General features: G+C 64.5%; 1 protein-coding gene across 3 annotated transcripts in view; it reads left to right on the top strand.

Moving 5' to 3' along the window:
- Positions 1 to 13,048, top strand: part of GSE1 (Gse1 coiled-coil protein) — a 101,348-nt gene that overhangs the window by 24,704 nt on the left and 63,596 nt on the right. For all 3 annotated transcript variants that reach the window (XM_057381423.1, XM_057381421.1, XM_057381422.1), the window contains exon 2: positions 10,352 to 10,514. In XM_057381423.1, the coding sequence (XP_057237406.1) occupies positions 10,352 to 10,514 (163 nt within the window). The remainder of the gene's footprint in view (positions 1 to 10,351; positions 10,515 to 13,048) is intronic.

The following is a 13,048-nucleotide window of genomic DNA, read 5'->3' as shown; positions in this document are numbered from 1 at the left end:
CTCCAGCAGGCCCATACGCAGCTGTAATGGGGTGCATGGGGGGGCACCCCAACCCGGGGGCTGCAGCACATGCACCCACCCTCGGGGGGTTCAGCTCTGACTCCCGGGGGCAGCGGGTGAAGGATTTGGGGGACTTTGCCACCAGAAGCGCGAGGCTCCATCTGTGGGTGATGGGGACACCCCTGGGTGCTCTGCTGGGGTGCTGGGCTGGGATTTGTGCCCCCAGTGAGGGATGCTGGTGGCCCTGGGTGGCCCTGTTGCCCATCCCGGTGTGGGCAGGGGATGCCCAAACCCACACCCCGGGCTCGGGGCGGTGCGCGGGGCTCTGTGCTCCTGCTGTCCGTCCGTCTGTCCATCTGTCCGCACCCCCTGCAGCTGCTGCTGCCCACTCCCTGCCAGCCCGGGGTGAGGAGGGCGGCTCCCCGTGCCATGGGAGGGTTGGTGCCAAGCGTCCAGCCCGCTTTGGCTGGAGGATCCGTGTGCCGGGCCAAGTGCTGGGCTCGGAGCGCTCGGGCAGTGGCGTGTAAGGTCACCGTGACCGCCAGCGAGGTGGCCCTGCCAGGGCGTGCTGGCCCCTTGCGTGCCAGGAGCCACGAGGTGGTGGCAGGAGCTGGACMTGGGGTCACCGAGCCGTTTGCCAGGTGAACAAATGTCCTTTCATGAGCACAGGAGGCATCCTGCTGCCAGGCATTCCGGGGGCTCTGCTGGACGAGGGGGATTCAGTGGTTTGGGGAACCCATGTCCTAAAGGGGGGATGTGGCAACAGGGGACAGTGCCAGCTGCTGGCGTGGGTGATGACGTGGGGGTGGCACTGAGTGACCCACGCACGTGTCCTGGCAGCAGAAACAGGSACAGGGTGGACACCACTCCACCAGCACTGCTCGTCCTTGCATATGGGGCTGGCTGTCCCCATGCAGCCCCTTGTGCCATCAGGGTGACCGGGCTGGCCCTTTTTGGGTTCTTTTCTGCCCTCCAGGTGTGGAGAGCTGAGGAGAGCTCATGCCACCATGCCAGGTGGCCTCTGCTGCTGTCCGGCTGTGCCTGCCCCTATACAAAGCCCCACTGCTCCCTCCCTCCTGGCCCCACACCACAGGGTCRCTTCCCAAGTGGGTCACAAGGAGCCACAGCACGAGGCTGGAGTCCCCCTGTGGCAGCCCATWCCCTGCCAGCTGGGGAAACTGAGGCAGCGGGGGCAGGAGGCGGCTTGCCCGAGGGATGCAGCGCCAGGGCTGGGGAGAGCAAACARGATTGTTGGCACGGGCCGGCAGTGCCGCGCTCTGCCCGCGGGCGAGGGCTGCTCTTTGCCGGGTGTGCACTTCTGCTGCTGCGCCGCACCCTAACCCTGGCTCCCTGGGGACCGTGGCTCTGTCCCCGCAGGTGACACCCCCTCACCTTGGCGCTGGTGAACGGGGGTGCCCGTTCCCCCCGGTGCCCGGCGCTGTGTGTGGCGGGGCTGGCACGGAGAGCGGCTTGGCCTTGGCCCCCTGCCCGCTGCCGTGCCCTTTTCCTGTGGGCATGGCTTGGCAGCCGTCCCTCCTTCGGGCTCGGCAGGGYCGGGACGCTGCTCCCCGGGGCCGCCCGGTCACCTCCGCGCAGGGTTGCGACACCCGGGGCCGCAGCTGCCGTGAGCTTGCAATTCTCAGCTCATCGGTGCCTTTTTCCGCCCAGGTTTCTGTGCCAGCTCCGTCCCTAAAGCACAGCGGGGGATGAGCAGGGAGCCGTTTCTCCCTACCCTGCCGAAAAGTCCCTTTGGGGAGCTGCCCGGTGGCGTCACCCCTGCTAGAGGCGATTTGTCAGCTCTGAAAGCCCCTGTTTTTCCACCTTGGGGAGCTGCGTGCGGGAGGGGACCGCTGTCCCCCCGCTTCCTGGGCACACGGCCGCCCCGGGGGTGGTGACATTCCCCGGGCCACGCTTGGCTCCGCGCATCCCTCCCCTCCCAGCTCGCTTGCCAGCTAATGGCGCGGCTTATTCCTATGGCTTTTTAAGTGCTTAATGGCGCGCGGGGCTAATGATGCAGCTCCCTCTGTTGCTGCCGCCCGGATGGATGGGTGGATGGTGTCGGATGGCGCTGCCCGAACCTCCTCGAACGGGGACAGGGACGAGCAGGGGCCCAGCCGGTGCCCCGTGGAGCTGGGGYTGGGAGCGGGCGTCCGCCTGCCTCTCCTCCCTCCCCTGCACGGCTGCTCGGAGCAGTAATGTCACCATAAACGATATTTATCACGAGGTGATAAAAATCTATTTCCAGCGACCTCTTGGAAATGGCCCTCGTAAAACCAGGCAGCAGACGGAGGCAGGAGGCAGACAGCGGGGAGGGAGGGGGCACGGGCTGGGAGATGGCTGTAATCAGCCGCAGAGCAGAGGATGGATCTGCCGAGGAGCCGGCCCTGCCATTCCCGACCCCGGGAAATTGATGGCAGCCGTCAAGGCCAAAGGGCTGCCCGGGCACAGCTGGGAGGATGCTCGGGCATCCCAGGGCTTGAGCATCTTGGGATGCAGCATCCAGGCTGTGAAGGGAGGAACAGAGTGATTCTCATCTTTAGGGGGGAGCAGGGTGGGGGGGTTCTGCCCATCCTGGGGTATTCCCAAATGGACACCTGAGGGATGCTGGGCTGGAGCTGGTCCTGAAGCTGCAGATTGGGATGGGATGCTGGGCTAGCCAGCTTTCCCCTCAGTGTTCCCCTTCACTTCCCGGCACTGCTGGGTCACCCCACTATGTCCTGTATCCATCCTGGGGGGCCACCATCGATCCCAGAGCCCCCCCAGCTCCATCCCTTCCGTGCTGACAGCCAGGTGCTGATTCAGCAYCCCAGCACTAATTACTGAGCCCGTAGTGGATCCTGGCTGTAAATTCTCCATCAGGAGCAGGCAGGGTGATGGAAAAACCCCCTGGCTCCTTTCCCTGCTGACCTGAGCAGGGACCTGTGATCCCGTGTAATTCACAGGGTGCTGAGTTGGCAGGAGGGTGTCTCATCCTCCCCACCCACCTTTGGGGTGCACTGCCCCCCAAGAATCCCTCCTCCCTGCAGAGGTCATTCCTGGCAGTGTGACACTTCCCGATGAGCAGTGGGGACAGCCTGGGTGACCCCATGTCCCTGCTGCACCCCGGGTGGTGCTGCTGCTCTGGGCATCCCTGAGAGCTTTGCTGAGCTGGGAGCACAGAGGGCACCTGTGCAACCTTTTTGGGCCAGGGGAGGTGGGATTTGGTCCTAAAAATGGGGACAGTGTTGTTCCCGTGTTGGGGACCCCCTGTGTTGTTCCCTGGGGGAGGAGATTGCGAGGGAAAACAGCTCCCAGCTTCAGGGTCTAATCTGCTGCCTTGATGAAGAGACTTTAATCACTTAAAGTAATTAACTAGGTGGGGCATTGGCTGGACCCCCCCCCAAACTCCTGGGTGTCCCCTGCCTGGAGGGGGGACATGGGCTGGTGAGGAGGGGGCTGGCTGGGCGTGCAGCTCCCGGCCGTGTCCCCTCAGAGAGGACAGCAAGGACGATGGGGACATGCAGGAGGATGGGAACATCCTGTGCAGAGCCTCAACATCCCCACGGAAGGACACGGTGCCGCTCAGGGAACTCGATGCCGCCGCGGGGCTCTGTGCCCTCSTGGCCGGGGTGCGCGGTGACACGGCGGGGTGTGTGTGGCAGGTATTATCCTGCATTAAAGTTCCCCCTCGCAGATGGTTCACGTTTAATCTGCGGCTTAAGGCAGCGCCGGACCTGGCGGTAAGTCGGTCTTTAGATGGCAGGCGGGAGCCGGGAACGGGCGCTAAGCTGCCCGCGGGATGGAGAAGGGGGATTGAGGGACACGGATTGAGGTTTTAATGCCGCCGCGCCGCCAGCCGATCGCCCAGCCGGCCTGTGGCCCTGATGTGGGACCCTCAGATGTGCCCCCTCACCCGGCAGAGCCCCGTGCACCCACGTGGCTGCTCCCTGCCTCAGTTTACCCCTGAGCATCGTGTGGGAATGTCCCGAAAACRTGATCCGCCTGGGGTGGGTGTGGTTTTCCGGAGTGAAAAGCCCCTTGGGGCAGCCGCCGTTCCCCRTGGCAGGTATTTAGGGTGGCAGGGAGGGGACGCTGGTCACAGAGTGCCCGGCAGCTCCGGAGCTGGAGGTGGGTGAGCTGTGCTGGGTTGTGCTGTCCTGAGGTGGGGATGGGGCTGAGCAGCAGGATTTGGGGGGCAGGGGAACTCTGGGGGTCTCAGCAGGATTTGGGGGGCAGATACCGGGATACATCCCTCCCGTGCCAGGGGTGCGGAGCCAGGGCTGGGGCGTGGTGGCAGAGGGAGGTGCGAGTGCAGGGACATCCGAGGCCAGGGAGTGACTGGCCCGGCCAGGGCAGTTTTTCTCGGTGTGGAAGAGCAGCACTGCAGCTGTTAACTCTGGAGTGTAACGATGACAGCAAAGTGCTGCACAACCTTGAGGAAATCCTTGTGGATTTGGAAAGGCTGATTGTTCCCTGCAGGGCTGGGACCAGAGTGCTGGCAGTGCATCGGTGGGATGCTCACATCCTCCCCTGCCTCAGTTTCCCTGCCTTGGAAGGAGGGTGAGGAGAGCATTCCCCAGCCTGTCAGGGACTGGCAAACAAGAGCTAGAAATCTGTGTCCCCGCGGTGGGACAGGGATTGAGCAGGATGCGGGTCCCATCCTGCCCGGCCAGCCTGGCCCTGGGCTGATGGAGCATGGGGGGAATTTGTGGGGATGTGGAGCAGTGCGGAACACGGCGCTGCCTGGACATAGGGTGGGAGGTGCTGACATCCCCGCCAGCCACCGTTCATCCACATCCTGGAGAAACTGAGGCACGGGAGGTGACACGGCACGGCCAGAGCTGCCGGAGCGGCGAGCAGCCGCCGATCCCCACGCCCAGAGCCCCAGAGGAGCTCGAGGAAAAGCCGGGAGCGGGCGGCTGCGTGCCCCCCGCCTCCCCCTCCATCACCTCCCTGTTCGCCGGCGAACAAATGTCTGTTCTTGCAAAAAAAAGAAGTGACAGGGGTCGGCGCAGCGCTTTCCACATGACCTGCCCGGGAACAGAGGACGTCTTTGTTAATCCAGCGAGCTGTCAGTTCAGCCTCTTCACAAAAGGCATAAACCACTTATTGCTGCTCTCACCCCTGACCCCGGATCCGCCTGCGCGCCCTCCATTGTGCCGTCTCGAGGAAGCTGGCAAACAATTTCGGCTCCGGCTCCCCCTCCCCGCCGGCGGCTGCACTCGGGGGCCGCCGCTTGCCCCGCCGGCGTGGGGAGCCGCTGCGGGGCACCCCCCGACACACACACACACACACACATACACACACGGCACCTCCCCCGGCCGCATCTGCGCGCCCGCCGCCTCGCCTGGCAGCTGCTGCGAGGGGACGGGGGCTGCCACAAAGGGAGCACCTCCCTCCCTTCCTCCAGCCGGCCCTCTCCTCTCCTCTCCTCTCCTCTCCCGGGGCTGCCGGAGCAGCTGGCCGGAGCCCGCAGGCTGCGGAGAGGGGGTGCTGGGTGCTGCGCCCCGTTGCCCCCCTGGGCCAAACCCCTTAATGAGAGGGGACAAAAGCTCCTTAGGGTCCCTGGCTGGGACGGGCTGGGACGGCGGCTTTAGCCAAAGCCGCTTATAGCCCAGCACAAAGCTGCCGGGAACAGCCCAGCTCCTCGGGGCCGGCGTGGTTGGGGCGACGCTTGTGCCCCGCCAGCCTCAGGGTGCCCGGGGGGTCACACGRGGTGAGGTGACAGCCGGGACAGGGGGGCTGAGCACGTGTCGCTCACCCTGTCCCCCCTGCGCCCAGCACCCGGACCCCGCGGCGGGGCCGGTGCGCGCTGGAGCAATTAGATGCAGTCACTTTGGGGCTATATATAACCCAAATTGCTGCCTGCAGCTCGTTAGCTGCTGTCAGAGCCGCTGCGGCCGCGGCGCTGAGGTGGTGTCGCCGAGGGGGGGGACTGGAGAGTGACGCGGGGACCCGCTGCTCCCCGGGGATGGGGGCGTGAGAGGGGCTGGGGTCGTGCTGAGGTGGCTGCAGGGTCACGGGTCCTGGGGCGTTGCATTTCACCCCGTGTGTTGCACCAGCTTCTGCTGGRTGTGGTTCAGGGTGGGCTGCGGTGACACGCGGGGGTCACAGCCAGGTCTGTCCCCTGCCCGCTATTCCCAGGGCTCGTGGCACAGCCTGGGCGAGCGTGCTCGGGCATGGGGAGGCCACTGGTGCCTTCCTTGCCCATGCCAGTGATGTTTCCAGCCTCGTCTGCCCTTATGGCCTCCGGCTTGACCGCAGTTTGTGGCCCCTTCCATCCGTGCGGGCTCTGCCGGCACACASCGGCCCCCGCGCCGGGGAGGAGCGCGGCACCTCGGGCTGTCTGGGGGCAGCTGCGAGATGAGTGCGAACATATTGTGTGGGCTCCTGGAGCAGGCGTCACGGTGTCGCTGCTGGAGAGCGAGCGGGAACCGCAGCCCCGCCGTGACAAACGGCTCCGCCGCAGCCGCAGCCGTGCCCACGCGGGCGCCGCGGCACCGGGACGGGGATTGGGGATACAGGTGGGCGGCGATGCTCACGGGCAGACCCTCGGTGTCACCTGTCACCGCTGTGACCCACCCCTCCAGCTGGATGAATTTCCTTGGGGGGTGGCGGGGGGGTACATCCTCATCTTGGGAAGGGTTAACGGCACCGCGTCTCGCTTTGGAGCCTTTTGTTTCTTTCCCTTTTTTTTTTTTTCCCCTTCCCCTCTTTAATGAGGGGTTAGCTCAGCKGTAATTGTAGGTTCCAACTTTCCGCCAGCAAACACGGCTGAGAAACTTTAAATACGCTGGAGATGCGTGGACACAKCCACCACCCCTCCCGTGGGCACCCGTCGGGGCCGAGCTGTGCCACCAGCAGGGACCCCAGCTCCCCAGGGGGACCCCAGCCTGCTCCTGTGGGAAAACCCTCTGCTTTCAGGCTGCTGGAACAAGGATGAGGAGGGCAGAGGCTTCCTGGAGGGAAGAGCAGCTGGAACCGTCTGGGGGAACACACATCAGGGGCTGTGCTGTGATAAAGCCCCAGCGGGAGCCAGGGGGCTTGAGGGCCTCAGCGACAAAGGGAACCGGGGGGAGCCTGCTCCTGCAGCCCTCAGCACTCCAAAAACACCTTTTATCCTGAGCGCAGCCTCCCAGGCCTGGGGGGAGCCAGGGGACAGCGAGGGTTTGTGTCCCCCGGGCCTTACAGCCGAGTGTTGGCACTCTGCATCCCCCGCAAGGGCAGGATGTGACCCCTCTGTGCYGGGCATTCTCCTCACCTCATCCCTTGCTCGCTCACAAGAGCTGGCACAGCCCGTGCCAAACCCCATCGCCGGTGCAGCTGTGCCGGTGTTTACCGGGCTCTGTGCCCGCCGCCGTGCCAGGGCGATGCCAGCCAAGAGCCAAGGATTGCATCCACCCCCGGTGCCCTGGCTGCTGGCAGCACGGGGGTTTTCCGGGGTGCTGCCACCCGGGAGGGTGGAGGTTGGGGTGATGCCGTGGGGGCTTTGCCGTGCCCGCGGTGTTCCCGTGGGTGGTGTTCCCGTGGGTGGTGTCTGTCGGCACTGTGCCTGCTGCAGCCCGTCCCAGCACAGGGGAGGTGGAATGGGGAAGCCACGTTTTTGGGTGTCCCGAAGGCACAGGAAGTGTGCTGGCCTGGCCTCCTGCCCTTTGTTTTCCCACTCCAGCACATCCCATCCCAGAGCTGCAGCAGGGATTTGGCCCAGTGATGGGAGCACAAGGAATGTGCCCTTGGCAAGGAGGGACACACTGGGAACAGTGGGAACAATGGGGACACCATCCCCTGCCCTTGGTGCCACCGTGTCCCCTGAGTGCCACACTGCCATCTGGGCACCACGCCAAGGGCAGGAGAGCACCATGCTGGTGGTGTGGGGCACAGGTGACACGGCTGATGTGGCAGTGCCCCTCTGTGCCTGTCCCTTGAGGCCACCAGCTGTGCTTTGACCCCACTCGAGCTCTCCACATCCTTCCTACCAAGAACCTTCTGGGGTAGATGGGGGCAGATGCCACCCAGGAGGGGTTTGAGGAGTGTCATGCCATGGGGCCATCGCTGCCAGCTCTGCTTGGAGCCTTTTCCCTGTGTTTTTGTCACTTACAGAGCTGGCCTGCATGCCAGCTCCATTTTTCCTGTGTTATTAACATCACASGGCGATGTCACATTGCTGTCACCTCGCTGCACACCTACCCCTGACCTGGATGTGCCCGAGGCTGTGCCCTGTGTCCCTGCTCCGTGCTGTGGATGTCCTGGGAGCTGTYGCAGGCTTGTCCATCTGCAGTCTCCTTTGATGCGTGTCACGAGCGGGCTGCCCTCAGCTCAGCMCCATTCAGCAGATCCCGATCCCCTCTCTCCATCCCCTGGAAAATGTGGGATAAGCATCTCCCAGAGCCAGGAGGAGCTGAGCTCCACCCCAGCGGGACATGGGGGATGTGCCAGCCCTCCCCTCAGATTTCAGCGCTTGGTGGCAGATCACCCTTCCCTCCCGGCCTCCTCCTGAGCACCTCAGGGTGCTGCTGAGCAAATTAGCACCCAAATCAACCCGCTCGCCTTTAATTGGGGGTGAGTCTTTGAGGACGTGGCTGGGGAGGAAGGCCCCCCCCTCCGAGGGGCTGCCGCCATGCTTTATCTGGGTGGACAGATCCCTCCTAATTGAGCAGATATTCCGTGTTCGCAAACAGATGGCTCCTTTGCATCAATTATTCCTTATCTGTGTAACCGGGGATGATTTGCTGACAGATAGCGCCGGGTGAAGTTAAAGCAAGGAGGCGGCCGGTGCTCCGTGCGGAGCCTGGGGGTCCCAGGGGACACGGGGGGTGAGGGGGGGTCGGATCCTGGCTGCCCTCGGGCAGGTGGGACCCATCTCCGGTGCCTTTGCATCTCAGCATCCCTTAGCTGGAAAACAGAGGGGGTGGGGGCTGCCGGTGTTGTGGGGTGTGGATTGGGGTCTGGGGTCTCCCTGGGGAGCAGGAGGGTGCCACCTTTGGCTTTTGGATTTTGTCAAAATCCACCTTCCCCACCGAGACCCCAGCCTGGTGCTTCCCAGCGGCGTCTTGCCCAATGCTGCTGKGACACGTGATGGGGAGTGATTAATGCTAATTAATCATTAGTTGCTCCGGGTATCAAAGTGCGCCCCAGCCTTTTCCCATGCCCACAGGTAGGGGATTGCTGCCTGCTGCTGCCGGTGGCATTGTGCCCCCGGAGGAGGAGCAGTGGCACGGCCTCCCCGCTGAGACATCCCTGCCACCTCCAGGGACCCCACACCGAGCTGTCGGGGATGGGGGCTGATCCCTGGGCTCGTCCCCTGCCCGCTGTGAAAGTCACCTTCTGTTAATCGTTGGGAAAGACAAGAGCATCCCGCCATCAGCGGGGCAGCCGGTGGCACCCCGCCAGTTGGAGCTGGGACGTGGTGGCACTCGAGGACTCACGGGATGTGCCAAGCGCTCGCGGTTGTGCGGCGCTGCCATATGGATTCCATAAATTAGGCCTTTCCAGGAAGCAAACGGTAAATTTATAYGTCCGCTCGTGTGCGTGGCTCATTGAGTCTGAGGGCTTCCCAGCAAAACATTCACCGACCATGCATCTCCATGTTTATAGAAGTAATCCTGAGGAAAACAGGATCAACATAAAACCCTTGCTATGCTGCAAACGTGGCATTTGTGTCCCAAAATCAGGTGCACCGTGTTCCCTGTGGATGTCACCTTTGGCGGGGGAGGTCACCCTCATCCCACCATGCCCGGGGTGGGTGCAGCATTCCGGGGACCTGGTTGTCCGTGTGTCTTTCCCAGAGTGGCACAACAGTGCTGGGATGAGCGTGGTGTCACTGGCTGTTGCTTCATTAAGGCTCAACAGGAGATGTGACAGCCCAAGCTGTGTGCCCAGGCAGGAGGGTGACAGCTACAACAAACCCAGGGCCACAGCAGCGCCGGGGGGTCAGGCCAGGGGGACTGTCCCCAAACAAGGTGCAGCGGGAATGCCGTCCCCATCCCAGCAGCACGTTTCCCTCGCCCGCCTGGCAGGGAAGGCGATGGGGGGTTGTTGATCTCGAGTAAACACTGCCCGGTTGAGTAATCGGGAGCTGCCTAACCGGCCAGCTGCCGCCGGCGGGCGAGGGGACGCCGCTTTGATTCATGTCCTCACCCCCCTGCAGCCTTTCTTGTCTGGCTGTGCTGGGAGCCATCGGCTGGATCCAGCTGTAGCCCCGCGGCGCGGGCTGGCGTGCGGCTCCCGCGCTGGCCACGTGCACCGGCCGGCAGCAAAACAAAAGCATCTTGTGTCTGTGCGCCCCGAACCCYCCCGTGCCCCCCAGCCGGGCCGGCGCTGCTCCGACCGCGAGAGCCAACGGCACTGAGTCTCTGTCCTGCTTCTCTTCCAGGCGTCCTCTTCGTCCCTGGAGACAGCCGCCACCAAGCCTGCGGCCGGCGAGCCCCGGCACCGAGTGGCCAGCGCTGGGGAGAGCCCGGGAACGGGCAGCACTGCCCCGGACATCGGCCAGCGCACGCCTTTGGATGTGGAGAACGCGGACGCTGGAGCCACAAGTAGGTGATGCCGGGGGGTAGCGGGAGGTGAAAGGCTGGCATTCCCCAGGGATGTCCCCTGTCCCACTGTGGGGTGACCAGCAGCCCAATGTGCTGCTTGGCTCACACCCAGCGGCGTGGGGTTGGGATCCAACACCCGCAGCCCCGCCGGGAAGGTGACCCCGACAGCACCGCCGTCCCCAGGGCCGTGAGTCAGGCCGTGGGCGCCAGGGAGAGCCGCGGTGTTGGGCTGGATGTGCCGGGGAACCGAGGGGCCCCCGGGGCTGGGATGGACTGCGGCTCCAGGGACTCGGCCGCCCCGTCCGTCAGGAGCAGCAGCATTTTTAGGAGAGGCATCATGCGTGCTTCCCGCCGGCCGCCTCCCCGGACCGGCCTGTTTGCCAGCCCTTCCCGGCRGGCGCGCCGGGCCGTGTTGTGCTGGGCCACGCCAGGATCCTTTGATCCGGTAACAACCGCYGATGCCGGTTCCTGGCATGGGGCTGGGAAGAGTCAGGAACCGCAAGGTGCAGCGGGCAGGAAGCCGGGGCGGACACGGAGAATGGGGGGCAGCCTGGAGAGCCAGGGGGCTGCATGGTGGTGGGGATTGGTGACCTCTCGCATTCCCTAAGAAGGACATTTCCCAGGAATGCACTGGCTCATGTCACCCAGCAATCAGCCCCCCAGGGATGTGGCCGTGGTTTGGGGACCCYGCAAGGCGCTGTGTCCCCCCAGGGGGCTGGGATGCATTTACAAGCTGCTCACAGCCCAGCCGGCAGCGGCGTGGAGGCAAGCTGGGAGCCGTGGCCTGGAACGGGCCCGCTGGAGTCAGCCCGGGATTTATTACCCTGCCAGTGGCTGCCGGGCAAAGGTGACAGTGACTAATGGCTTGTTACACGCCTGCCACATCTCATCTGCGCACCGCGTCCGGCTGCCGCGCTCCCAGCCCTGCTGTGCGGGCAGCCTGTGCTGCGTCCCTTCCTGGGGGGGACACAGGGGCCACCCCCCCTTTGCCTCTGCGGGGATCTCAGGCACAGAGGGTGACAATGACAGCTGGATGGCTTGGCATGGGATCTGTCCCCGTGCTGAGCATGGAGACGCGCTCTGTCAGCGTTCCCTTTGGCCAGGAGGAGCCAGGCTGGCATCCCTGAGAGCACCTCCACATCTTGGGGGTGGTGGTGACACATGCYGGGGTGTCCTGGTGAGCCTCGTGTGACACCTGGGACTTCCCRGTGCACAAAACCCCTTTGTGGTTGCCAAACCATGAGCCAGCACCGTGTCAATCCCATGCCAGGGTGGTTGGGGTGGGATGCCGAGGGGATCCTGCGGGCGTGTCCGGATGGATGCTGACGGAACCACAAATGCATTCACCAGGAAAATTAAAAAATTAACAGGCATTGGCTCGCTCTAGATTAGTAAAGGCAAGAGATAAAAGCGGCTCTTTATACCTTGTGAGAATTGCTGATAAGGGCATTTGTTCCTCTGTATTCTTTAAAAAGAATGCAATAAAAATTTAAAATAGAACGGGAAAAGGGAGTTGGAAGGGGGGGGAAGCACGAGGAGGGTGGGGGGGGCAGCGGGCAGCAGCAGCACCGCAGCAGCACCGGCCTGGCGAGCACTGGGGCCTGCTGGAGGAAGAGGAGGAGGATGGAGGGGATGCAGAGGCGAGGGTGAGCCGGGAAGGGGGGTTTGGATGGTCCTGTGGTGTGGCAGTTTGTTTGGGGACTGGGTCTCCTCCCGCAAAGATGCCAGTTCATGGTTGGCAGTGCCAGGATGAGATCCCTCGCTGAAGCCTCTCTCCTGCCCGGGGGAGGCGGGGGTCCGGCCTGTCCGAGCCAGCCGAGCCTGTCCGGCACGTGGAGCTGACCGGCGTGGCCGCTGAGTGATGGGCAACTTCCTCCCGTGTGGGTGGGCTGAGCCCCACCCGCTCGTGTCCCCGGTGTCCCCAAGCCCAGGTGACCATGGGGTGGCAGAGGGGTGCCCACCACCATCCCCACCGGGGGGGAACAGTGCTGTTCCCATTCCCACATCTGGTGCAGGGGGTGCATTGGGGTGCCCCTGGGAACCCCCCCTTATCTCAGTGGGGTCTGGACTCAGGACYACCCTGGGTGCTCACTGYRCTGGGCCAGGCTGGCACCCCTGYRTCCCAGGGTGTYTTGGAGCAGTTTTGGGRTGGGGGTCAAAGGCCTGGATCCCACCCCAACCTATTGCCCCCATCAGTGCCCGGCCCCATCCCTACATTAGGGGAGGGGGTCACCTGTGCGCYGGGGTCAGGGGGGCAGTGAGACCCMGCGGGACCCCCGGCACTGGGGGWACCCCCATTCCCGGTGAATTGGGGGGCAGTCCCGGGCTGGGGTCTCGCTCCCTGTTTCCGGAGCCCCCSGTGCGCGCTCCCGGTGCTCGCCGCCCCCGCCCCCGCCCTGCCCTGCCCTGCCCGGCCCGGCCCCCGGTGAGTCACGCTCCAGCCGTGCGGCTCCCGGGGCGGCGGGCGGGCGCCGAGGGAAGCAGGAAGCGGCGGGGGAAGGCTCGGCACGGCTCGGCACGGCTCCGCTCCGCTC

The sequence above is a fragment of the Malurus melanocephalus genome, unplaced genomic scaffold (genome assembly GCF_030028575.1).
Source record: "Malurus melanocephalus ecotype Western Australia unplaced genomic scaffold, MMel_1.1 scaffold_510, whole genome shotgun sequence".
Taxonomy (NCBI): domain Eukaryota; kingdom Metazoa; phylum Chordata; class Aves; order Passeriformes; family Maluridae; genus Malurus; species Malurus melanocephalus.
This window is presented reverse-complemented; position numbering and strand designations above follow the sequence as displayed.